Raw genomic sequence first — 25,797 nt, 5'->3', positions numbered from 1 at the left:
CTTGTAAATAGACTGTTATCACAGATAAAAGCTGATTTGCTTTTTAAGTTTTTTTTTTTATTTTTTTTTTATCGTAAGTATCTCTGTAGGGATTTACTTGTAACCAGCTGTGGAGTATCTTTGGTAGCTGAGGCTGGGCTTTAAGAAGCAGAAAATTACACAGAAGTGAAGACTGGGATTTTTGTTTTAGTTTAACATCTTGCCTTTCTACCCTGACAGAATTCCCCTGGGAACAAAATGAACATCTGAGCTGCCTCGTGTCATTCAGCTCATTGATCTGGCTGAAAACTCACCCTTGGGAGAGGGGTTAGGAAAAGACCCATATTTTTTTCCCTGTCAGTAGCTAGGCTTTCACACAGGTTCTTGGGAAATCCCTGGATATCTAAATGCTGATGTTTCGTGGTGTTCTTGCCCAGTCTTGCCCAAGCAGAAGGTTGGTTCGAGGGGTTTTTGTCAGACCAAGTTCTAACATGTCACGTCACCGTGCTATTTCTGAATTAAGAGTCAAGGATTTTATTTATTTTGAGCATTTACTAGAAAACCTCCTAATAATGTAAAAGTAGAGGTTTATGTTTGGGGCACAAAAAAATCCAAAGTTGTTTTGTTGCTTCTGTTTTTAAGTGGGTAGTCAGGGTTGTAGAGGGGAGATGGAGTCTCTGGGACACAGGACATGGAACATTTCTTTGTGGTGGGTGGTGGAAGCCAAGTGGAATGAGTGGTTGTGCCTGCAGAGGGATCTCTGCTTCCATGGGCACACATTTGCAGCTGGCTACTGAATGTATTTTGACTTTTCTTAACCTTGGTAACAAGAATTTCACTGGCTGGAAATAGCAGACCGTCATCTAGTGCATGCAGAGCTGCACAGGTGCAAACAGAGGCTTCCTCGGGGTTTTGGGGGGGAGATACTGGCTTGGGGGTGGTGGTTTTTTGTTTGTTTTGCTGTTTGTAATGAACTAATGATGTCTTGCATTTTGTAGCTCTGGCTATGGGCCTGTGTGTTGCAATGATAGCCTTTGTTCGGCTGCCGAGCCTGAAGGTTTCCTGCTTGCTGCTCTCTGGGTTACTAATTTATGATGTCTTTTGGGTAAGTGTTTGGTTTGGTTTCACTAAAACTGTTTTTATCCTTTGGATTTGTAATAGGCCTTGGGCCAGTTTTACATCAGTTGTGCTGGTATGAAGTTGATGAAATCTGGCAAAGCCAGATCACCGGCTTCAGTGCTCCGTTCTGAGATGTTGAATTCTACAGCAGGATACGGAATTATTTCCTTGCTAATTAGTTGACAAAAGCAGAAATATGATTAGAATATTTCAACTTTCACATATTATTTAAAAAAAGAAACTGGACCTGGAATTTTGGAAGCTGCTGAAGATCAGAACAAGCATTTCCAAGTCCACACAAAGCCGTACACAGGACAAAAATGTGCCAGCTTCTGATTAGCAGAGAAATCTGCAAAACAAGAATGCAAATTGATCTGTAGCCAGGAAGGTTGGCATAGAATCTTAGCACACTTCAACAAGAAACATGACAGCATGTACTTTGTAACAGCAAAAGGGTTTTGTTTCACCTTTGCATAACAGCGAGCGCTGATCCAGGGCAGTGCCCGCTGACAGCTCTGGCAGCCAGGCACTTTCCAGGGGGATGAGCTTGTGTAAGAGCCTGTTGGAGACCAGGGCTGCCTCATCCCATTCAGGAGTGAGCACTGTGCTCACCTCTTCTCTGCTCTCCAGCTTTCTCCTGTTTTTAGCCTCCTGTTCCCCGCCTCTGTCATCCGGCACCACCTGTTTGTAGCCCAGACAGATCCTTTGCAAAGGATCTCAAGATACTGATCAATGCCTTGATATCAGAAAGTATATTCCAGTTATCCTTGAGGATTAATAGCCTAAAAAGCTCCATCTGAGTTTTTGAAATGCTTTTGCCTTTTAACATCATGTACAACATATGTGCATGGAAAATTTGGACAATAACCTTTCTTTTCTTGAATAAGCAAAGCAAAAATAGATGCAGCTTTGAGTTGCTGTGGAATTGCAGTTTGTAATTTCTGATTTCCTTGTTCCATAGGTCTTTTTCTCTGCCTACATCTTTAACAGCAATGTTATGGTGAAAGTGGCCACACAACCAGCTGATAATCCCCTGGACGTGCTATCCCGGAAACTTCACCTGGGACCAAACGTGGGCAGGGATGTTCCCCGTCTGTCGCTGCCTGGTAAACTTGTATTCCCAAGGTAAAATCAGTGGGTCTTTTACTAGATTATATGAGAAACATTTTCCTTCCCTGTACTTAGTAGAACTAATTCTATTGGAAATTATCATCTTAGTTCCCTGAATAATTGCAGGCAATTGGGAAGGATTAGAAACTGCTCTAAACAAGGGCACCTTACTGGGCAAGAGCTGTGCTGGGGGGAGATGATTCCACACCTCCCTGCTCCAGGGGTTCCTTGCTGGCTCGAGTCTGTAACCAGACACATGCAGGCAGCTCAGTGCAGCAGCAGCAGGCAGTGGGTTCTGTTGGTGTATTTACTCCTGTTTCTTTAGATGTTGGGATGCTGAAATTATAGAGATGAGAAGTTCATTGTCTGCAGTGATAAAAACAAAATTGTTCACTTTGTCAACTTTGTGATAACTCAATTTGCCTTTATTTTCTTGAAAAATACCTTGGATTTAAGATAATGGACAATTTTAGTTCTTAGTCTACCTCCCAGTTGGCTCTTTTCTGGGAATCTGGCAAGACTATAGTTTTCTGTTTTGTCTGAATGAGGCCAAAGGTCTAAGTCAAAACTGAGAGTACTGCCCTGTGTTAGATCAGTGTGCACGGGATGGAGGTGCAGTGTCTGTCAGTGTTAATCAGTCAGATAAAAGGGCCAGCTGGTCCCTCCCATCAGCTGAGAAGAGAGAGGGCTGCAATACTGCACTGATGGATCTGTCTCATTGAGTGAGTTAAGGGCAAAAGCAGCTTAAACACTGCTGGGAGAAGGAAACTGGTGTGGAGTAACACGTCATCCCTGCCAAAATGGGTTTGTGTAAAGCTGAGCTGAGGTGGTGGAGAAATCACTTTGGAAAACTTCAGTAGCCAGCATTTAGCTCCTGCTACGTCCAAGTTTGCCAGGGAAGGAGGGGATGTGCCAAACGAAGCTCAGAACCAAAGTGGAGGAGTCTAGAGCTTGTCACTTTTTGTTTTGGGCGTGAACCCAATTCCAGTTGCTCTCCAGTTCCACAGGCAGCCACTTCTCCATGCTGGGGATTGGAGATATTGTGATGCCAGGGCTCCTGCTCTGCTTCGTCCTGCGTTACGATAACTACAAAAAACAAGCCAACAGTGACTCCTGCGGTGCCCCAGGACCAGGGAACATCTCTGGGCGGATGCAGAAGGTCTCTTACTTTCACTGCACACTTATTGGCTATTTTGTAGGTGAGTAATTAGTGTAATATGGAGAGCTGCCCAGTGGGCAGATGTGGGATTATTGTAGTAGGGTTAAAAGAAGATGATAGCAAGTGTAAAGAGGCTTTAAGAGGATGTTTGGTTATGTTCTTTTTTAATCCTCTTCTCTTTGGGTTTATTGGCATGGTCTAGGGAGAAAAACCCTTCAACAATCTTCCTTTTAAGATTTTTTTGTTGTTGTTGTATTTTATTTAGAGGATGAAACAGATTATCAGTGTGTTTTTGTTAGCACTTACTCTTTGCTTCACTATCTAGTGTCGTAGCTCATACGTGGGTTATGGTAAAAATATGGGAGTTTCCAGATTAATTATGCTGTTCAAAAGTACATACTACATCTAGGTAATTCATCTAAATAATTTCTGCATTTTTGTATTCTGCTGTTAATGATCTCTTAGTTAGATTCTATACGTTGTAGTACATACAGAAAATCATCAATAGTCACAAATGGAATGCTGGTTATAATTTGCTGTAGCCAGCCCTCTGCTCCCTAACATAAAACAGGCTTTTCCCTCAGGTCAGGACATGTGTGTGCATATCCTGACCTCCTGCAGTCCTTCTGAGGATGAAAAGGAAAGATTCATTTCCTACCTGTAGCCTTCCTCTCACCCATCATTCCCCCAGTGTTCCCTTTGGGCAAGTATCCAGGAGTCATTCCTGGTGTGTGCAGCCCTTCCTCTGAGCCCCCACTGCTCAGGCCGGGGCCTCACACTGACGGTCTCCAGAGGTGCCAGCCCTGGAGCAGCACTTCAGTGTGGTGCAATTCCCCCTTCACCTTCTGTTGCATTCTGTTTGAGTTCTTCTTGGGTTAGTCTGGAGAGTCAAAACCAGAGCCGGTGGCCCCACGCAGCCTAATATTCAAACAGAATAATTTGTCACTGTTTGGTTTGTTTCAGTTGCAATCAGGAAGAGCAAAGCAGAGAGAAGTGACTTCTCCCCTCCTATTTAAAATGGTGGATGAAATGCTGAGAACATCCACATGCAACCTGGAGATATTTATAGTCCCTTTTTTCTCTTGCAGGTCTATTAACTGCAACAGTAGCTTCTCGTATTCACCGGGCAGCCCAGCCTGCCCTGCTCTATTTGGTACCATTCACTTTATTGCCGCTCCTCACCATGGCCTATTTAAAGGTAAGAGGGGATGGCACGTGGGCAGCAGGAAGCCCTGGGCCAGCTGGCAGCAGGGTCAGTGTCCTTGCAGTGGCAGCAGCTCTCAGGAGGATGATGAGTGTCCCTGAGAGCTCTGGCCCAGAGCTGAGAGACCACTGCTCATCATTTCTTACTGAGAGAGGAGTTCCTGAAATAGAAGATAATTTAGGTACATAAAATACCAGTAATTACAAACTCACTAAATTATAAAGTATTAAATGCTGTTTTAATTAAATAAGTGAGTTTGTCCTTGTCCAGCTTGTCATGAAATACCACATGGACAAAGGCTGAGCAGCAGTCAGAGAGGCAGAGCCTTGTTTGCCTGTTCCCAGTCACCTGTTCTGAACAGAAATTTTAGAGTGTACCGTTCCTGTTGAAACACACATCTGGCACTCTGCAGAGCAGAACATAGGAAAGGGCAGGATTTTCCACCTGCATTATTATTTCCTTCCCATCAGAAACCCCTTTTGGGTAGATCTGCTGCCAAAATAAGTCGTTCTGGCCTGACAGGGAAAGGATTTTTTTTTTTTGTCTTTGTTGTAACTTGCAAAACAGGTGAAGAACAGGTTTGCTCTAAGACACACTTGCAGTTCTGTGTGCATTTAAAATCTGATTCTAAGCAGAGTTCAGAGTTTCTGAGGACACGGTCCTTGTGCTGTTTCCCTGCCCAGGGCGATCTACGTCGCATGTGGTCTGAGCCTTTCCACTCCAAGTCCAGCAGCTCCCGTTTCCTGGAAGTATGATGGAACGGACAGGAAGTGACCTGAACTTCTGCCTTGGTCCTTTTCACTTTAACTTGTGGCTTTGTTGTCTCCTAAAGCTGGACTGGCTGGTACTTGGGAAGGTACCAATGACGGGACTTGTATGAAAGGACTTTGTATTAAAGGAGGGAAAGGAACAAAAGCGAAGATCCCGGAGCTCCGCGTGACTCCGGATCTCCTGCAGATGTGGAATTGGGGACCCTTTGTGCAACTGCAGCCACTTTCCTCTTTTCCTCACTCGGATGGATTAGTACCAGACTATTTGTGAGAGAGGAAGAGACAGACTTGAAACTGAAAACGGCTTGAAGTCGTTCAAAAACTCGTGAACACTAAACACAAAAACGGTTAAGAAACTGAAGCTTCTTCAGAGAACCCTCGTGGACATTGGGACCAGTCTCCTGCGGGACTTCGGTTTTGAAAAGAACTGAGACAGAAGGTCTTCTGTCACAATATTGGGTTTTTTTGATTTATTAAATATTTCCTGTGGTGTGAGGTTACTTATTAAATCCACAGACATTGAGTGACTTCTTGCAGTATACATATAAAAATTTGTTGTAACAAGTTACATTTCCACCCAGATGTCATGTTGCAGTGAAAAAGGGCACGATTTTTATACATATATATATACACACATATAGATATATATATGAATAAATAAAAAGGAAAACCTGCTAAGATCATGCTGTGTAGCAGACAGGGGCTTGCTGTAATTTTTAGCATGTAGCACAGTTACTCTGGCTTTATGTATATGGATCTACGATGAGCTGCTGTTTTTTTCCCCCTCCTACAACTGAACCTGCAGTTTAAAACCAAGTGTAGTATTTGTACTGGTTGTACCATGGACTTTAGGGGATATTTGGTTTGATCAATGTAGCAAACTAGGGAAGAAAAAAGTTCAAACCCAGCCCTGTGTGTCTGAGGGGGGAGGAGGTGGGGGTGTCTTTTTTCTTTTTTTTTTCCTCCCTTTTTTTATTTTGGTTTTTTACAAACAGCTCCCTTGCAGGTTTTTAGTAGTTCCTTCTTGACCCAGTGCATGTATTATAGCAGCAATTGTCTTTGTGCTTTCTGATCATAGTAATGTATCACTTGTAAATACATTTTTTCTATTTTCTATTTTTTTGTATTTTTTGCATTTTGTTTCATTAGTGTGCTGTATTTTTCCATGCCCCTGCCCCTTAAAGAAAACAAGAAAAAAAAAAAGGAAAAAAGAAAAACTGTCCTTTACTGTTGTGACTGGTTGGAGTTTGTGTGTTGACTGCTTTGTACCTGTAGCTTGTTAAAATGTGGATTTTATTCTTTTTTCTTTAAACCAGCAGTTCCAGTTGTTATTTTATTGACTGAAAGGCTTTCCTGAGGTAACTAAACTTTTTTCCTTTAAAGCAGTGTGCCAAGCTGGGTGTGGGGAGCTCTTCCCAAAAGCTGGTAGCTCATTGACAGAAGCTGAGAATTGCTGGTGGGTGGGGAAGGAGGAATGTTCAAGAGTGACTCTGACTGAGCAGGGACAGAGTTTGGGGCTGGTTTTGTTCTGGTAGGTGAGGAGGGTTTGGTGAAACACCTGATGCTCTGCCCAGCTGGGGGTACAGCAGGAGCATATTGGGCATGGCAGGAAATTTCATCAGCCATGGGTGTGCACTGTCATTAGTTAATGTCATTAATTAACGCCCTCCTCTGTTCTCAGGCAGCTCTGGCACTGATGGCAGAGGAGCTGACGGGGCTGATGTGTCTGAGCGGGCTGGGACACACCTCCAAGACAGCTGGAACATCCCAGGAAACAGTAAGAAACAGCTCAACCATCTGGGGAGGCCCTAAGATTTAGCAGGTGTGGGTGGGTGAGTCAGGGGAGATGCTGTGACTTTATTTTTTATTTATTTATTTATTATCACACCACCACTCCTCAGTTCTCTCTCTCGTAGCTGAAACCATTCCCTCCAGCATGTGCCTGCAGTGTGCATTGTCAGGTACCTGTCACTTTTAAAGGAATTAGTTTTTAACTAAAAACCTGCTTTTTTCTGTCCATAGCAGTTCTTAGATCCCAGACTTGCTAGGGACAACAGAAAGGCGAGTTTTCAGCTACACACCTCAAACCAAAGGTGAATAAAATATTCAGGAGGCTATTCAGAGAAAGAAAAAAAAGGCACGTTTTTGGTTGCTTTTTTTTTTGCCCAGAGGTTCCAAGCAGTGGAATAACAACTTCAGATCCAATTTGCTGCTGTTTTATCTGCCCAGCCCTTGCACCCACCTGACAGTCATGCACAGCTCGGGTGCCATCAGCTTCACAGCAGTTCCCTCCAGCCTTTGGAATTAAAATACAAGGTCTTCCTTTGTCTTGCAGTGGCATTTTTAGGCCCTGCCTGGAAAGCATCCCTGTGAACAATTTCTACACTTAGAAGTATTCTGGAAAAAGCTCTAGAAATGCTAATTGATAAATGCTAGTCGATAAATGCTTAATGACAATTAGTTCAGCTTTCCAGAAAATCCCTGGCCTCTCTTGTTAGGCTGTATTGCCCTCCTGCCCCAGGAGAGCAGAGTGTTGTAACTGAGCCCTCTGTCTGTGCCCCACAGGTTCCACTGGCACTGCCCAGGTGAGCACACACTGGACTGAAAGGTGCCTGCTGCCCCCTCAGCTGGCAGGAAGAGGGTTTTGGTGCTTTGCAGGGGTTCACTGAAGCATAACTGTCCTAAGGAAAAGCGCTTTCCCAGGGCTTTGAGTAAGTTACAGCTGCAAAGCTTTGTCCCACAGCTCTCCCACCTAGACCCACCTCAGCATTCAGAGAGATCACAAGTGGATCCTCCCTGGCTCTGGGCCCTCCCTGCACAGATGAACCTTCTGTCCTTGGCTCCCCAGTCTCTGCCTGAGGATCAAACTATACAGGCTGCTTTGGGTCCCCTGGATTTTGGGAGGCCGTGCAGGGCCCCGGTTCCTGTCCCTGTGGAGTCTGGTATGGTTGCTGATGTCACTGTCATTTAACAGTCTGTTGAATTCCTTAATAAACTATTTGACACAAAGTCCTGCAGGTGAAATGGCCAAACTACCTGCCCTTTCTTCTGAAAAGTTGTCTAAATTATCCTAACAACTTTTTCACTCTCTTAAGCTTTCTTGCAGGAATGCAAAATGAGGCTGGCAGAAAAGTGATAGACTGGAGCATATTTATAACATAGTTGTCAGAATACGGACCAGAATTGTACTGTACAAATCTGCTGACAGTCTGGAGTCAGTTTTCTGCTGTGACTGGGAATAGTCAGCTTAGAAATGGCACTTGTTTGTATTCTGAAATTTCCCTAAGGTCACACTTAACCTTGCAAACATGAGGAGTTCCAAAATGGCCTGGGGTGCGTGGCCAGTCTGTGTGGGCAGAAGTGTGAGGAGTGGGAGCAGGTCACCCTGTGTCAGTACTGGCCTGCTGGGGCACCCAGGGCAGTGGTCACAGCCTCACCCAGCCGGTGTGAGGGCACGGGGCACTGCCTGGGAGCACAGAGGGTTCCGTGAGAGAAGGGGAAGCACTCACTGAGGGAATCAGGAAACACATACTGAGGGTTGGGTGGCTTCCCCTGCTTAGAATGACCTCTTTGGAGGGGGGAGGGAAGGCTCCCAAGTATTTTTCTTTTTATACAAGTAGTGAGTGAGTAGAATTTGAAATTAATTTTTTAAGTAAATGGTAATGAACTCCATTTTTCATTCAAGCTACAGCGCTGTCACATTTTCTTACCTCTATGCCATGTCTTCTTCCTGTTATTCTTACAGGCAATTGGGTTTTTTACCTCAGGATGTCTTTCAAATTCAGTGTTTTTCCATGCTTTCCAACTTCCCTACATAACCTGAATGTGTGATCTGTGTTGAGGGCTCTCAACTTGGGCAAAACAAAGTTTTAATTTAAAATCAAAATATGTCTGTCCTTTTTTCCTAACAGCTAACACTGTCAGAAGAGACTGGTGGAGCAGACTGTTGTGCTGTGAAAGCAGTACTGCAGCAGGTTCAGCTGAGTCCTGTAAAACTTGCTTGCTTAAACATGGAAGGCTGAAATGGCAATTCTGGGTGTTTTTTTTTTGGAATTGTGTGAAATGGAGTGATGAGCCCTGTCCTGCTGTGCTGTGAGGTGGATGCTTCCAAGGGGGAGCCAAACTCCAGGCAGCTCGTCATTCCTGGTGAGGGATGGGACAGAAAGGATGTGTCTCATGTCTGTGCTCCCCAAGAGTTAAGTATTTCTCACCTGTGTGTATTTAATTGTAGCAGCCCAGAACAGCTCTCCTCTTCCTTTAGTCTGTTGGGAACCCAAATGAAGAATCTGTGAGCTTTATGTGTGATAAAGAAATCTATCAATTTTAAGGTCCTTGTTACTGTAACTGTTTCCTAAGAAAGGATTCTAGTTTGGGCTCCCCATTTCATCCCCAGCAATCTGCCTCATAACCAGTTTCATGTACACTTAGAGCACCGTGGGGCAAAAACCACAATGTCCTTGAGAAGTGTTGCTTTTGTCCTGGAGAAGTGGCTTATCTCCTTCCCCTTAATTGTTTCTAATTTATGTATGACCTGATTTTCCCATCTCGGTGCCCCAACTCTGCGATGTTGGCCGAGTTTGTAAAGTGATAAAAAGTTACGGCTTCCCCTGCAACAGCCCCTTCTTCCCAAGGAGAGCCGGCCCTGCCCACACCTGGCTGGGATGGTGCTGTCTGGGGGTGGCTGGGTAACAGCTCCTCAGTTAATGCTGCAGAACTCGTTTGTGTTTTGCACGTTCAGCAGTTCCTTTGCAGCAGCCCTGAGGAGCAGAGGCACAGGCAGCAGAGAGTTCTCTCAGCCAGCAGCAGTGAGCAGTAAGCTTGTAGTATCTTGCTCTGAGAAAAGCCATGGCTTTGCTCTGGGAGCTCTGGGCCTTTTTGTGTAAGTGTGCTGTTCACCCCAGAGCACTGCTGTGACCAGTGCAGTGTCACAGGTCACTGAGCTCTCTCTGCCCCTGTGGCAGCAGGGAAGGTGTTGCATCCAGGCATTCCCAAAAGCAGGTTCTGCCCACAGGCACAGCAGCAGGGCTCTCCCAAGAACAGACCATTACTTGATGCTCCCCCCCCAGTGTTCTCTGCCCACAAGGGATTTGGTCCCTCGGGGTTGTAGGTTCTCCAGGTGTTCTGTGTCACTGTCACCATGGGGTGTGTACAGGGGCGGTTTCCTTCCACTCTGGAGAGAAGCTGCAGCCAATTAGAGCTGATAATGAGGGAGGCAACTGCTGACAGCCAGCGAAGGGGATCTGAGAGAAGCAGCTGGATGAGAGGGGAACAGGGCAGCTGGGTGGCAGGAGTGTGACTGACTCTCTGGGTCACCGGGATTCCAGTGACCTCGGCACACGAGGTCAGTGCAGATGAGCACCGAGCAGGAACTCTGCATCTTCACATCCCTGCTGCTTCTGTTGTAGCTGAGTGGCTGCAAGAAGAAATTAGTGCAAAATAATATCACACTTCCTCCCACAGAGTCATGGAAGTGAGCCTTCAGCAGTCAAAATGGTGACACAGGATAAAATCAAGCTGCAAAAGCGTCTCTCCCCTACAAGGTCTCCATAATGTACAACAGAATCACAGTCACAGTCATGGGAATGGTTTTCCAATAGGGCTGTTCCTGTTGAATGCATTGCCTGGCTCTGTTTCTGTCTATCCTTATGTCTGTGAGAGCAGCAGGAGAAGCTCAGCACCTGAGGACCTTGCCCCAACACGCTGTTGCCCTCCAGCACCCTGCAGAGGGATGGATGGCTGACATCACTGAGAACTGGTCTCACTGGTACACACGGGCCCTGCTGGTTTCTGCTTCTGGGTCTTGTGACTGGAAGAAAATAATCTAAATTAATTCACATTTGCATTAAAAAAAAAAAAGAGGGAGGGACTGGTGGTCCTTCAAAGTCTGGTTTTATTTGTCTTCTCTGCTCTCTCACGTATGGCAGAATCCTGCTCTTCTTCTCTCCACACAAGTCTAAATAAATGGCACCACAGGAAAATAACCATTTACCTCTAGTGTACTCCTCTGGACAAGGGGCTGGACCAGACAGTCCAGGTCTTAATCCTCTTTTCCTGAGTTTAGAGTTTTTCCTATAGCTGTTGAATCTTCTAAAAGGCAATGTCTTGACAAAGATCATTGATTGAGAACATGTGCTACTGCTAAAGCTTCCTGGTAAGGTTTGTGTGTCATCTGTTTTCCTCCTTGTTGCCCAAAAGGGATTTAAAGGCTGTTACTGCCCCTTCAGGCACTTCCTTTCTTATTCATATTGTAGAGGCAGATTTGGGAGCAGAGGTTTCTTTGGCCTTTTTTTTACAAAAAAAGTCTCAGGCACTGCAGCTTTTTTGCCCTTTGCTTCTATCCCTGCATCCCAGAGCAGCAGAGTGAGGAGGTGCTGGGCTTTGCTGGCCAGTTCAAGGGATTCTTTCTGATCTATGTTTTCACATGTCCACAGAGGGTAACCACAGCCTGTGCTCAGCCCCTCTGTGCATACGTAATTCCTGCATGTCCTGTCTGGCTCCTCTCCTGCTGGTAGAGGGAAGAAGTGCCCTGCTGCAGGATTACCTCCACACAGCCTGTGTCCAATTAGGAGCTCCCAAACACACCTGAAATTCAAGGCACTGTGACCTGCAGCCTGGATTGGGGTGAAGGGGCCACAGCTCTCAGCACCTCTAACTCTGGCACTGTTTATCCAGTGCCTGGTAGTGACAAATTTTCCAAAACAGGCACTGGCTGGGAAGGGCACAAGGAGAGCTGCTGACTTCACTGAACAGCCAAAGCCATTTTGGCACTACCAAACCCATCCAATGCTCCAGGAGAAGCCCCACACTGCCCTACCAGCACAGATTGTCTCCTCCCTCCTACACTCACAGCTTACAAACCTCAGTCCAGCCACTGTCCAAGGAAGAGTCAGTACATTGTACATTGAGGGTCAGTTACTCATTGGTGAGGAAAACCTCCATCATTGGCCTCATCCAAGAGGGTCAAACTTGATCACTGTTGAGCACCATTACGAGGCACTTGGGCAGTGTGTGGCTCTCCTGGCCCCCTCAGCCTCGGTAGGCCTTGAGCAGCTGGCCTGCGATCACCAGTCTCTGGATCTCACTGGTCCCCTCGTAGATCTCGGTGATCCGGGCGTCCCGGTAGTGCCGCTCCGCCGGCATCTCCGTCACATAGCCCATCCCACCCAGGATCTGGATGGCCTGAGGTAAGAGCAGCAAGTTAGACAGGAAGCAGGGTCAAGGAATTTGTTGTCTACAGAACACGAGCACAGCCCCTTTAACGGGACCTGAGCCCACTAAAGGTGTAACTGGGAGGGTGGGACCCGGGGGGTGACTGCAGCTTGTTTGGAATCAAAAGAATAAACAGCATTTGAGCTGGGTAAGAGCAATACTGATGTCCCAGACAGAGAATTAATTGCTTCAGAGATATCTGTTAGTGATCCATGTTCAGCTAAGATGCTTTTATTAAGGACGGGGCACTAAATGGAGATACACAGGGCCTGTTCCAGGTGCAGTGGTGCTGACTGGTGTGCCAGTGCCCTGTCTCCCACACTGCTGATCCTACTCAAAACTGCCACTACCCTGGACAGCAGCAGGCACATATCACTTTAGTAATACAGCTACCACAGGCCAGTATAAATCCCTGCCCCTATCCTGCTCCCCCACAACCCAGAAGAAGGCTGTGCTAACCAGCTTCAGCCACAGGGGTTGAGTAGCTGGTTGGTTGGTTTGTTTAATAAATAAATTAGTAAATTCCATCCCACCCTCCCAAAGCACTTGTGTTGTGTGACAACCAAACATCCCTCTCCACGTGCTGTATACCAGAGGTGTCAATGGAAGCAGTTACCTGATGAGCGATGGCCGTTGCAGCTTCTGATGCAGCCAGTTTGGCCATCGCCGCTTCCTTTGGGGAAGGAAAACATCACTGAGGGTGCAGCTGTGGCAAAAAGGAACCCCTCACCTGCTTGAACCCTCACAGCCCAGCTGTGCAGAGACAGGACTGACGTTGTGCCAGCTGGGAGCAGCCACCCCTCTCTCCTCGGCTACAACCAGCGCTGAGCGCAGGGACCTGCTCAGAGTGCGGCTCCCCGCCCTGAGCCTGTGCCCTGCTGTCACTGCTGGACAGATGCAGGGCTGGCAATACCTTAGTGAAGGGCTTCCCGTTGTCCTTCAGCATAGCAGCTCTCCAGGTCAGCAGGCGGGCGCCCTCCAAGGCCACAGCCATGTCTGCCAGCTTGAACTGCAACGACAAACACTGCCTTTGGCCCAGGGCCTCTGCTGCACAAGGACACACAGCTGAATTCTCCCACCCCTGGGGCCACTGGGAAAGGAGCCTCCATCCAAACAACCCGTTTTAGCAGTGTTCGGAAATGGAAATTATTACCCTGTTTATCCCAGGCAGTGCAAAGTGCACTGTGTTGCTGACACCATGCCTCAGAGCACACATGGACTTTCCACCAGCCCCAGCACCGTGGGGAGCTGCCCCGTGTGCCCAGCTCGTACCTGCACTGCCTGGAGCTTTGTGATGGGCGACCCAAAGGCCATTCTCTTCTCAGCATAATCCACAGCACAGTCCAGAGCTGCCTGTGCTATTCCAAGAGCCTGTGAGGCAATTCCAATCCTTCCTCCATCCAGAGTTTGCTGAGAGAAAGACACGAAATACCTGTTAAGTCAAGTCATACTTTATCAAAAAATAGTAGATTTGTATTTCTGCTGCTGGGAAGCACTGTAGCCTCAGAACCCTCTGGTCAGACACCTCCTTGATTCAGAATATCCCCAGTTATGTAGGCATAGAGAGCTATAACAAGTACTGGACACTGTGGAGAGAAGGGGAGCAGAAAGGAGAGGTGTTGCTTCTTATTAGCTGGGAAGAAAAAAAGCCCAGTGCAAAATAAGGGAAACAGCACAACAAGAAGCATCTGCTCTGGAACGAGCTGGAAAGAACCCTTCAGCCAGACCCCTGGCTCACTGTGCAGCTCAGTTTACTTTAACTGAAAAGTATTGGAAATCTGGTAAATTTTCCTCTTTTGCCCTCATCATTAGGACACTGAAGCATTTTTCAAAATAAGAAGTGAATCCAGTCAATAACCTGACTTAGCTCAAACACTTAGGCTTTTAACTGGTGACCTGCCTCACTGTGCACAGGAAGAGATTGCAGCACAGGGAGAAAAGGCTTCATCTTCTCAGTCCAGGGCTGAGGGTCTTCAAAAGTGATTGGTGACTGGCAGGTTCTTTTAGTTTAGGACATAATGGAATGGGCTGTGCTCCAGGGAGCTTGGCCATTTCAAAAAACAACAAAGGGTGTTTTGCCCCTACAGAGGGAGCAGTGACCACTTCCAAGGGGCAGTGTCTCACTGCAGGGAACACGCTGTTCCCAGCTGCCTGGCTCCTCCTCAGAAGTCACACATATGCCATAACTCAGCTGTCATCCACCTTGAGAAACTATCCAGAGGTTTTCCTGGGCCTCCAGGACAACTTCCCTCTGCCACAGTATTTAAGCAAAATATCATGTTTTTTCTTTATCTGTGGGTACAAACTGGAGAAAGAGAGGGCTGGGAAAGGAGAACACAAAATACACCACTCCTGCTGACAGCACCTCAGTGGCATCAGCATTGCTTTAGCTGAGAACTGCCATGATCAAAGTGCTGCCAGGGATCTGTGGTAAATTAACCATTCATCAATCTGTGGGAATGATTTCTCCCATGGTGGCAAGAGGGGTCAACAGCTTAACATGATATAGAACACCTTATGAGAATGATTCTCAGGGAAGTGATCATGACTCTGGAAAAATGATTTACAAAATGGTAAAAGTTGGGAGCTACAGCTGTGTCCTGATTCCTCTCTTACCATGGCGATTTTGAAGCCCATTCCCGGCTGCCCCAGGAGGTTGGCCTTGGGTATCCTGCAGTCCTCAAATATCAGGTTGGCAGTGGAAGAGGCTCGGATTCCCAGCTTGTCTTCTTTCTTCCCCAGTGACAGCCCAGGCGTTGGCATGGGAACCAAGAACGCACTAATGCCCTGCAAAAAGACCCAAATTCCTAAGAATGGTGCCACCTTCCCACTAACCTGGCTGTCCACAAGCTTCCTTCGTTTTTCATATTAGCCACATGTCCAGATAACCAGGAGAAGGGAGGGGAGAGCTGAGACAGCACAAAGCCAGTGCACATCAGCCCCTCCTCTGCTCGATGCCTGCATGGCCCTAAAAACAGACTATCCAGACCTTTGCAAAGTGCTTCTCCCACACAACTCCTTCACTCCCGCCTCTTTTTCCTGACTGATCCAAAGGAACGTACCTTGTGCTTCAGGGATTTGTCTGTCGTGGCAAACACCACAGTGGCCGAGGCGTCCCAGGCGTTGGTGATCCAGGCCTTGGTGCCGTTCAGAACCCACTCGTCCCCGTCCAGCCGCGCCACCGTGGAGGCCGCGCCCGCGTCGCTGCCGTTCCCTGGGCGAGGCACCACCAAACCAGCCTCAGGCCACCTGTGCCAGCCTGGGGGACAAACCCACCCCCTGCCCACACCCCCTCAGCTCACGGCACCTCCTCAACTGTGGCAGTGTCACCACTGTCCCTCCCACAGGACCCGGACAGGGAGGAGAAAGGCCAGTGTGACCAGAGCTCCGCTCACTGAGGGGATGAGCATTTTCAGCTGGGAACATGGGATGGCAGTTCACACCTTGGGCACTGGGACTTCACTTAGAACTGCTAAAAACCACCTTTCTACAAACTGTTACAATTTCACAGACCTAAAGTCCACCCTAAACCTGACCAAGGAAAGAAGCAACAGGGATGGTAACAGTCACATCACCTGGTTCACTGAGGGCAAAACATCCAATTTTCTCTCCACTGGTGAAGGGAGCAATCCACTTGTGCTTCTGCTCTTCGGAGCCAAACTTGAGTATTGGCCCTAAATACAGGGACTTTAATAATTGAGTGTTGTTAGTGCCTCTTAAAGGTACAACCAATCCAGTAACTCCCTCCTGCCTACGTGCTCTCCAACACACCAGAACCCGCCACAGGAACAGATCCACTTCTCCCAGGCACCCCTCCCCACCAGTAACCCCCCAGTGCCAGCAGGCTGCACCCCTGTCCCTCACACTCACGTTGTTGACGCTGACGATGACGCCCGTGGAGGCGCAGCCCCTGCTGATCTCCTCCACGGCAATGGAATAGGCCAGGTAGTCCAGGCCTGCTCCTTTGTACTTCTCTGGCACATCCATAGCCAGCAGCCCTAGGCTGCCCATCTTCTTCACCTGCACACAGGGAATGGAGAGGTCAGATCCTCTGCACCACCAGTGTCCCACAAAATACACACAGACACGTGGAGATAAGGAAGGGTCATGGGAGGGCTGCACTCAGAGGAAAAGATGCCACAACTCCTGTGAAATGGGAATCTGACTGTACAGACTGCTAAGTGTCCCCAGGGCCCGGTGAATTTAGCAGGAGCTGTACTTGGTCATTGTTACTTAGGCTCTTGCTAGTGTAAAGAGGTGAAATCAGGAGACAGAACCTCACCAGCACTTCCTCAGCCTCCCATCAAAGCTTCTCCCCTTGCATGTCTCCTGTCAGTAGGAAGATTTCAATGGGACATCTAACTGATAAAAATCATCAGAACTTTACCTTTGAGTCTGCTGAGCTTCAGCCTAGGACTGCACAGGGGAAGAATTTTATAGAATGAATGACCCACAGAACACATTGCAAGAAGATGATTGTTTTTTCATTCCCATTAAAGCCAGATTTTGCTTCCCATAGAATTTAATTGTTGGTTACATTCCACACTGTTCCACCTCAAATTCCTCAGCTGGACCCCTGGCTCTGCAACCATAAACTCTTCACAGTCTCACTATAAGTCTTTTGTTAATGTTTTACAACATAGAAGAGAAAAAACAAGCTTTGCTTTGTTTTCATATTTAAGATGTCAAGCTTCTGGTGTTGCAAAAATAAGGTGTTACCAGCTTCTGTTTGCTTTAAGAGAAACCTTTTTAAACAAATCATTTCCCTCCTGTAAGGATACCCAACACACCAGTCCTTGACATCCAATCCAGAGGATGAACAGGACAGAAACTCCTTCTATGTTGCTTTATAACCACTGTTTACATTTTCAGTTTTTCCCTACACATTCAAGTGAAAAGACTCAAAATCAAATGTAAAATTCACAGATGAGAACAGTAAGGAAAAGAGTTGTTTTCTTCCTTTGATTAAGTGTGACTTTCCTGGCTACCTTCCTTACTCCTTAATAGAAAGAGGAGTGTGACAAAACTCACATGCCTCCAACTGTGTTTGTTTGGAGCCTCTTGGCTAGCACAACAGGATCTGTTTTTCTGAAGCTTCGTATTTCAACACACACAGACTACACTGCTGTGTCTTTCCACAAGAGAAATCACAGGTTGGGCTGGAATCTCAATTTGTTCACAGTCCCAGAGGATGACCAACAGGCATCTCTTATCTCCTAACCACTTCTTTCCACCATCTGTAATGCACTCAGGTCATCTCTGCCTCCTCACTGTAAACCATTTTTATGGTAATGTGCAACCTTTAAAAGTATTTTATAATACACTGATTTCATAATAATATTTTATTTTATAATAAATTTATTTTAAAATAAATTGATTTTATAATAAATTGATTTTATAACTCAATTGTTTTATAGCCCATAGGTATGTCGGTAAGAGAACTGAAAATTCAGCAGTACTAAAGCCAGATGTAGAGAGACACAAGTAAAGGTGAAGAGCTCAAAACGTCCTGTGGGCTTTAAGACCTCCATACTCACAGAACTCTCCCACAAGTCGGTCTGAACTTCAGTTTTCCGCTACTCTGGAGCTGGACGCACATTTTGCCTCAGCCCGGACGGTCCTGCCCCAGAGCAGCGGCCGGGGGGGCTCCGGCTGTGCCATTCCCGCTCCTTGTGCCCACCTGCTCGGCCGGGAAGCGATGCTCCTTGTCCAGCTGCGCTGCCAGTGGCATCAGCTCCTTTTCAGCGAAGTCCCGCACGGTCTCCCGCAGCATCTGGTGCGTCTCGGGCAGCTCCGCGCTCTGGTACACGGTGTGCAGGCGGCGGCACCGCAGGGACAGCGCTGCAACGGGGACGGGGCTCAGCGCCGGTGCCGCTGGGGTACGGGTGGGAGAAGAAGGGACTTTTCCTGAAGGACCCACGGGCCCCCCTCCCCGGGGCCACGGCTCCCCTCAAGGGCGGCGCCGCCCGCGCGGCTGAGGGGACCCGCCTCAGGCAGGGCCTGAAGGGCACCGGGGCGCCACCTCCCGCGCAGGCCGCGGCCCCTTCCCGCCCCTCCCGCGTGCCCCGCAGCCCCCCTTGAGCAGCCGCGGCGCAACGAGGCTCCTCTCGGCGCCCTCACCCCGGGGGGCTCCGCCGCGGGCCACGACCGCCGCCATCGCCGCCGCCGCCATCGCGCCGCCTCACGGAGGGCGCGCTCCGCGCATGCGCCGCAGCAGCGCCCCCTGGCGGCGCAGGACCAGCCCCTCCCCTCAGCCCCCGACCCCGCCCCCGGCCCTCAGCGCGGCCCCGCACAGGGAGGAAGGTCCTTTATTCCTCTTGCTGGTGACAAAATCAGGGGCTGTACAAATACAGCGGCACCGGGGGCCGCACGGACACCCCGGCACCCCCGCGGGCACCAGGGGACGAAGGGGACAGCACGGAGGAGTCCACGCGCCAGCAGCCCCAAGGCCACACTGTGAGAGATATAAATAAATGTCCTGTGACAGCACTGGGATCCGGGCAGGAGAGGGGGGTGCTGGTGATCGTCCCGTTGCTGCAGAGGAAGAGGTGCTGCCTTCCCTTAGCCTTGTCCTCAGCATAAAGCTCCAGGAGAGTTTGTGGGTCTCACTGACAGCCAGGCAGGCTCTGGGCAGCACGAAGGAGCTCCGTGGGATGGGACAGCAGGGCAGAATGCGGGGAAACAGCTGAAGAGGAGGTGATGAAACACAGAATTGAGATGTAGAGTTGCTACATTTGGACCTTACTGCTTCACCACCACCTTCCTCGTTCATTTCTGTCTGCTGAACATCTGTTTCCTTCTTCCTGAACCCTCAGATAAGTGGAACAAACATCCCCAAGCACCAAAGAGAAGCCTGCTGCTCCTCTGCAGCAAGAAACATTGAAAATCCTCAGGAAAACACACAAAGGAAGACACTTCCTACCAAAAACAGAGGACAAGGACAGCAGTATCCAGTCCATACAATAAGAGATAATCTTCCTTCACAAGGTGCAATATGTATTCCACACTCAGGTCATGAAAATAGCTCTCCAGAAAGCTTGCTGGCATGGATCCAAAGCACTTGCCTCAAAGATGTGAAAAAGAGGTCCTTGCACTAATAGGGCAAATACCAGAAAAACTTAGCATGAGTTTATGGGTTTGGTCCCTTTTTTTGTTAGAGCAGAACTCAGTATGATCCCAACTTTTTTTTCTTTCCAATTCAGCATACAACCTGAGAGAAGCTGTTTGCACAGATACCTTTTCCCTTGCTCCAACTCCAACTGACTCTGAAAGCATCTCCCCTGCCTGCAGCACCTGGCTAGGACTGACCATGACAAGGATGTGATCCCATTGGAATTTCTTCTTAACTCACTGGCATAAGTAGCTTTGACCCATCGTTAAAGCATCAGAGCACACACTCTGGAAGGAAACTGGTCTGTTAAACCATATTTACCAAAGATATCATCCCTGCCACAAAGAAAAGAGACTTTATAAAAAGTATGTAAGAGAAGAGGAATCCTAGGGAAGCAACTAAAGTAGGGAGAGGAGTTTGGAAATCCCTGACTTTCTGGATTACAATCAACTTTTTCAGTGCTGGGTTGCCCTCTTGTAGGGACTCTTTTTTTTCCTTGCAGCATGCACTTTGGGCAAACACCACCTGATTTGGCACAGCAGACAAATTCAGCTACAAACCATGGGGTGCTACTGCTGCCTGCGAGTCTCCCGGTTTTCCTCCAGTTTTCCTTTTCCTTATTGCTGAATGGCTGATACATTCACCAGCGCGAAAGCCACCGCACCGGTGCTGTTTCCTGGTCTCTGCTGATGGCAAAGGACAGCAGGAGTTATTCCCTTTTCCTGCCGGAGTCTGCCGCCAGCAGCCGCTAGATGGGGCGCGCTCCCCGTGCGCGCCCCCGCCGGTGCCCGCCCGCGCCGGCCACGGGCCCTTCCGCCTTTGAGGAACCTTTACACACTGACACAGAAAACAGAAGGGCATCACCACACTTCACAAGAAACGCTAGCGGTTGCTTCGTAATAGGAAGTGTGATAAAAGTAATATTTGAAGGCACCTGGATCTATACTACTTACAAAATTCAGCTCAACATGCTAAAGTTTCCCAGGGAATAACTAGCAGGCTCTTCAGACACTGCTTCTGAGCACTTCAGGGTGAAAAACGCACTTCCAGGCAGTTCTGCCTTATTGCATGTAACTCACAGCAAGGCAAACGCTTCCCACCTCACTGGCACCACAGGAGGCCTGCTGAAGACACTCACTGCAAGAGGCTTCTCGAGCTCCACCTTCCCAGCAGCTTTAACTAATCCTGAAATAACCAAACAAGATTGCCTAAGTGCCTGTGGAGATGCTGGAGGGGATCCATGGTAGCAGAATGGTTCTTCATCTTTCAACCACGCAGACCTTGCCCCTCCGCATTCCCAAGACATTTGTTGTGGTTGCTCATGATTAATGCTCCACCCAGAACAGGTCATTTGTTGTGGTTAATCATAATTAAGTATCTTCCCAAGAGCTGGAGATTCTTTCATGGCTGCCACCCCACACGCTTTCCCTGCTTACCCTGGTGCCAGCTGATGTTCCATGCCAAAGTTACTTCCATTAATCTGGAGGTAAAGGCAGTGGTTTCCTGTTGCTGTCTACGAATTAATAAGCTCTGGTTTGTGATGCCCCACTCAATCCTGCTTAGACAAACTACACCGAATCTTACTTAACACAACAGGTAACCAACCATATCCACCAAGGAGATAGGTTTCATCTGTCTCAAGAACAAATGGAATTAATGTTAGAGAAGGTCTCTAGTCTAGACACAACCTAACTCCCACGTACAAGAGACACAGCTGATCAGCCCAGTGTGGAGACAGGAAAAGTGCCAGTCTCAAGAGCCAGCAAAACTGGCAGAAAAGGGTTTTGATAGATGAGATTTTGCATGGTCAGGAGCCAGGCCCCAGTATGGCTACTGGCAACACACAGGTCTCCTCTTCCCACTGCATGGTGCTATCTCCCATCACCAGATCCCAAACACAGCTGTGAAACACTCCCTCTGGTCTGGTGGTATCCTACCTCGACAGAACAACTTCCCAAACCATAAATAAGCAGCTGAGTAGGCAAAGCAGCGATGGGAACCCCAGCAGCTAAAAAGAAAATCATGTACATTCTCACTTTCCAAGGATCCCACTCCGTAACACTGAGTGAACTGACCCAGGAAGCTTTTAGTTACTAAATACCTCCAATGAAACAAAGCAAATGAGCTGGTGCTCCTCATAGCACCTCTGACAGATCATTTGGGTTTAGAAGTATAGACTGAAGCCTGGGAAACTCTGCTTCCTACACATTTTTCAAGTGATTCTCCACATTCTCCCTTTTTCCTCTAAGCCCCACTCCCTTACACCCCAGCCAGGCTGACAATGTGCTGTCCATCTAAAAAGCAACACATTCTGCAGCAAGAGCCAAAATTCCTACACAAAGGGAAGCAGGAGAAATGGTAAACATAGTGAGATTAACTTCAGCTCTAAGGTTGACCTCTTAGCTCTAACATGCAACAATTTGCTGACAAGAGCTCAAAGAGAAATGCTATCAGAGCGATAAAACCTTTTTCCCCTATCTCGTATCTCTAGTGAAATCTCTTGCAAAACACAGATTAAACTATTCTCAGGGGCAGCTCAGGCCCCCAGAGGCAGATGGAAGATTCCTGCACTGTTTAGAAGCGGAATAAGTCTCTTAGTTTATCTTTCTCACTGCAGAATACTGGGATGCACCCTAAAAAGCAACGTCAGCCATGCTACAAACTAAACCACTGTGCACTAAAGAGAGGATCTATCCAACTAGAGAAGAGATCTGCTCTTCAGGCATCACTGGTTACTTGAAGGGGTAAGATTTTTTCAGCTAAGAAAAAGCTTAACACAAACAATCTGACCTCTTCAAAGAGAGCAGTCACCCAAGAGGTGAAGCATCAGAAGCACTAAGGTGCAACCTAACTATAAAGACTAAGAGCAAGAATTGTGCCTCTTATCCATGACCTAACCAAGGTATCAGAAGGTAGCCAGGAACACAGGAGGAGAGGCAGGAGTGTTGGATAGAGAAGTGTTGCAGGGAGATTTCCTTCAGGAGCCTTCGCCTTTGCTTCATGTCCTCAGCCTCATGCACGGAGAAAAGGTTTGGCAAGAAGCCTTGTTGCACGAGACAGCAACTCTAGTCCGCTCCTGCACATCTGGAATGGTTAATGGCATCACAGCATCCAGCAGACAGGATGGCTACTGTCCCCCATTGTAAGCATAGTCGGCCTTGTTGTGCATTATCAACTTGTTGTCCACAAAGTAAAAGCTGTCCGAGCGCGTCTCGTACGGGTTTTCAACCATCAGACGGACTGTAAAGAGAAAGCTTCATTACATTCAACAGCCTGCCACAGTCAGGATAAAAAGGGCTCTGCCACTCCACTGCATTTACCAGGCTGATGCTCTGCCCTACCCAAGGGAGAGAAGCCAACTGCTGCTGAGCGCACTTCAAAGGCTCCGGCCTGCCCTTTCTTCCTATTCACAAGTGCTGTTAAAAGCAAACAAAGGGGGATCAAGCAATTTTACTCAAAAGGACCTTGGCAACTGCCAGAGCCCTGACTGGAGCAGAGCAGTGATCACATCTGTAAGCAGAAGGAGCACTCCCCACACATACACAGGCAGGGTACAAACCCTGTGTCTCCTCCTGCATCCAGGCAGCCCCAGGAGGGCTCCCGTGCTCCTGCTCTATCCACCCCCTGAGGTCAAACATACCCCATGCAATGTGTATTTGCAGAGATCTAGGCAGGCTCAAACACACCCCCTCAGTTCTGTTCCAAAGCAGGAAGCTCAAGCCCTAACAAAGCAAGTGCTGAAAACAGATGGGTGGCTACCAAAAGAACCCCTTTTCAGGATTTTGTTTTCTTCTGGGCTACACTACGAGGCATTAGGTGTGTCAACCCTCTGACTCTGACCAGTTCTCGCAGCCTGTGACTTAGCACAGGCTGTCTTAGGCTTTCCTTTTCAAAGGAGGAGGCTTTGCAGCACAAATGTGTAATTCAGACAAGATTACACACTGCTTAAACCAGGAACCCGTATCTGTTTGTTCCTGTCGCCTCCATCCCAGTCACAACTTCTTTTACAAGTAGAGTTAGGGAGAAAATGAGCAGATGCGCACAAACAAAACACCACTCAGCGTGGCAAAGGAGGTACTTACTAAGGTCTTCTGAGAGCTGAGGGAATTCATAGATGTGTTCACATGTGTTCCTGCTACTGGGGATGCAGAAGCCAAAATCAAAGTCAAAGTTCTTCAGCAGACGATCTCGGAAGTAATGCCTCTCAATCATTCGGAAGTTTGACACTGGCTTTTCTCCCACTGTGAATTCCACTCTGCACACAGAAAGCAGGAAAAAGCAGCTAAGGTGATATACCTCTCTTCCTATTGGGAAGAACAGAGCCTTGGACCTGAGGCTACACAAGTGTGCAACAGATCATTCCAGAGAGAGACATCGATATTTGTAGTGTACGATGGGCCCTCTCCAGTCTTTGACACAGTTTAGTTATAAACTGTCAAGTGACACTTTGTAAACACCCGACTCTCCCCTCATTCCATGAATCCCTACTCACGTTGCACCGACGGTCCGAAGCCGGAGGAACGCTGGGGTGAACTGGTACCGAACAAAGCGACCTGCACTCGCGTCCAGTTCACTGCTGTCCTCCTCATCCTCCTCCTCGTGCTCTAGAAACACACCAGCTCAGAGTCACTCTGCTGATACTGTGTGTCCATGTAAGGTGATACTGGCCAGCCAGTGCATCAGCACAGGCTGGCTATTGCTTAGGTACTGAACATAAATACATTTAATAACTGGTCTGATTCTTATACTGGCACTAAGTAAAAATCTAAAAGATTTGCAGTGACAGTTGGTATTTGGTGGCTTCAGAGCTGATCTCACAGGATATACCCCATCACATGAAAGCACATGAAACCAACTCTGTACCATATCAAGCCCAAAAAGGAAAGATTTGCAGCTGATAGGACTCACCCATCTCACGAAAATCACATTTTTATGACAAGTTTCTCAGCAGAGATAAATTCAATTCTATGCTTAAAGGCAAGGAATTCAGTCACCAGGACATGTCAAAGGACCTTTCTGCTTGGTTTGCACGGGTCCTGCACTGCAACTTCTCAGCTCTCTGAGTCTCTACTGTCCCTCCAATGTTAGTGTGATGTACCTGAGGCAGACGGCTTTGCAATTTCAAACAGCACTGTTCCAGTTTCAAGGTCCCGGATCTTAAACCTGGTGAAGTCAATGTTGTAAATGTTGTCCTCAGGTTTGCATAAATAATCTAGAAGAGAGAAAAAACACATAGTAACATTTCAATATACTCCTGATCACTTACCAAATTAATTTCCTTTTTTGCTACCGCCAGCCCGTTAAGGGGCTCATTGTTTTGCAGAAGCTTCATGAAAGCAGGACAAAGTTAAGGATAGAAGAAACAAAGGCACGGTAGGTGCCAGGTAGGGGAGGGAGAAAGGCAAAGGATCGGGGCAGAAAAGCAGAGATCAGCATCCCAGCAGAAAACAAAGACAAAAGGAAAAACCCACCAAAAAAAACCCCAAACACCCCAAAACTTTCTGGAAGTTGTAAGGAAGCTGCCGGTGGGCACACCCCGCTCTGCTGCGGCCACTGCCGCCCGAGTGCTCCCTCCCCGCCGCTTCCCCCGGGGACCCGCCGCTCCCGCCCCGGGGCCCGTCCCGCAGAGCCCCGCGGAGCCCCCGCCGCGCCGGGCCCGGCCCGCACTCACTTTCCGTCACCCGGCACAGCCCCAGGACGTGCTCGGGCCGGACGGTCTCCAGCGCCAGCAACTCGGACTCGGTCCAGGGCGGCCGCGGCGCCGCGTCGGCCGATCCGCGGCGGCCCCGCAGGCGGCTCAGCGGCCCCGCGGATCCCGGCGGCGGCTTCTTGTCCGGCCCCGCCGCCGCCGCCGCCGCCGCCGCCCGCGCCCTGGAGCCGCTCATGGCCGCCGCCAAGATGGCCGCCGCCCGCCTCGGTAGCTATGGGAGCGTGGGGCGGGGCGGGGCAAGGGGGCCGTTGCCCGGCAACGCCGCGCCCGAAGCTCAGCAGGGCCCGGCGCGGCCGCGCCCGGATGGGTGACCCCAGAGCCGCGGCATCGGGACCCCCGGGTGCGCAGCGGGACGAGCCGGAGGGGAAGGGGGGTTACTTGAGGGGAAAAAAAAACACAACAACCAAACAAAACCAGCCCTCCTCC

The 25,797-nt window shown here is 48.4% G+C and overlaps 3 protein-coding genes across 4 annotated transcripts in view; 1 reads left to right on the top strand and 2 right to left on the bottom strand.

Annotated features, from left to right (window-relative positions):
* The window catches only part of SPPL3 (signal peptide peptidase like 3), a 54,835-nt gene extending 48,378 nt beyond the window's left edge, over positions 1-6,457 (top strand). For both annotated transcript variants that reach the window (XM_064675471.1, XM_064675472.1), the window contains exons 7-11: positions 978-1,084; positions 2,060-2,223; positions 3,208-3,407; positions 4,456-4,565; positions 5,255-6,457. In XM_064675471.1, coding sequence (XP_064531541.1) covers positions 978-1,084; positions 2,060-2,223; positions 3,208-3,407; positions 4,456-4,565; positions 5,255-5,326 — 653 coding nt within the window. In that variant the 3' untranslated portion in view covers positions 5,327-6,457. The remainder of the gene's footprint in view (positions 1-977; positions 1,085-2,059; positions 2,224-3,207; positions 3,408-4,455; positions 4,566-5,254) is intronic.
* A 4,756-nt stretch (positions 6,458-11,213) lies between these two features.
* On the bottom strand, positions 11,214-18,807 carry ACADS (acyl-CoA dehydrogenase short chain). The gene is made up of 10 exons (XM_064675469.1): positions 18,671-18,807; positions 18,231-18,391; positions 16,421-16,570; positions 16,126-16,237; positions 15,613-15,764; positions 15,167-15,337; positions 13,823-13,960; positions 13,464-13,559; positions 13,167-13,223; positions 11,214-12,520 (listed from the first exon to the last, which is right to left on the bottom strand). The coding sequence occupies exons 1-10, from the start codon at positions 18,720-18,722 to the stop codon at positions 12,368-12,370; spliced, it is 1,242 nt and encodes a 413-aa protein (XP_064531539.1). The 5' UTR covers positions 18,723-18,807; the 3' UTR covers positions 11,214-12,367.
* A 35-nt stretch (positions 18,808-18,842) lies between these two features.
* Positions 18,843-25,566, bottom strand: UNC119B (unc-119 lipid binding chaperone B). The gene is made up of 5 exons (XM_064675494.1): positions 25,333-25,566; positions 24,760-24,873; positions 24,154-24,265; positions 23,744-23,916; positions 18,843-22,901 (listed from the first exon to the last, which is right to left on the bottom strand). Exons 1-5 carry the CDS (start codon positions 25,544-25,546, stop codon positions 22,789-22,791), a joined length of 726 nt encoding a protein of 241 aa, XP_064531564.1. The 5' UTR covers positions 25,547-25,566; the 3' UTR covers positions 18,843-22,788.
* Positions 25,567-25,797: the final 231 nt, after the last annotated feature.

Source organism: Pseudopipra pipra, chromosome 18 (assembly GCF_036250125.1).
Source record: "Pseudopipra pipra isolate bDixPip1 chromosome 18, bDixPip1.hap1, whole genome shotgun sequence".
In the NCBI taxonomy this organism is placed as follows: domain Eukaryota; kingdom Metazoa; phylum Chordata; class Aves; order Passeriformes; family Pipridae; genus Pseudopipra; species Pseudopipra pipra.
This window is presented reverse-complemented; position numbering and strand designations above follow the sequence as displayed.

Bases quoted from the DNA above. Each gene is read 5' to 3' on its own strand.
- UNC119B (XM_064675494.1), bottom strand. From the start codon at position 25,546: ATGAGCGGCTCCAGGGCGCGGGCGGCGGCGGCGGCGGCGGCGGCGGGG. The intron at 24,266-24,759 runs GTACATCACACT...GTGTGTTTCTAG, and splicing joins TGCAAAGCCGTCTGCCTCAG to AGCACGAGGAGGAGGATGAG. The intron at 22,902-23,743 runs GTAAGTACCTCC...TTCTCTTTACAG, and splicing joins TCAGCTCTCAGAAGACCTTA to TCCGTCTGATGGTTGAAAAC.
- ACADS (XM_064675469.1), bottom strand. From the start codon at position 18,722: ATGGCGGCGGCGGCGATGGCGGCGGTCGTGGCCCGCGGCGGAGCCCCC. The intron at 13,560-13,822 runs GTACGAGCTGGG...TTGTCGTTGCAG, and splicing joins CAAAGCTCCAGGCAGTGCAG to TTCAAGCTGGCAGACATGGC. The intron at 12,521-13,166 runs GTAACTGCTTCC...CTCTTACCTCAG, and splicing joins CAACGGCCATCGCTCATCAG to GCCATCCAGATCCTGGGTGG.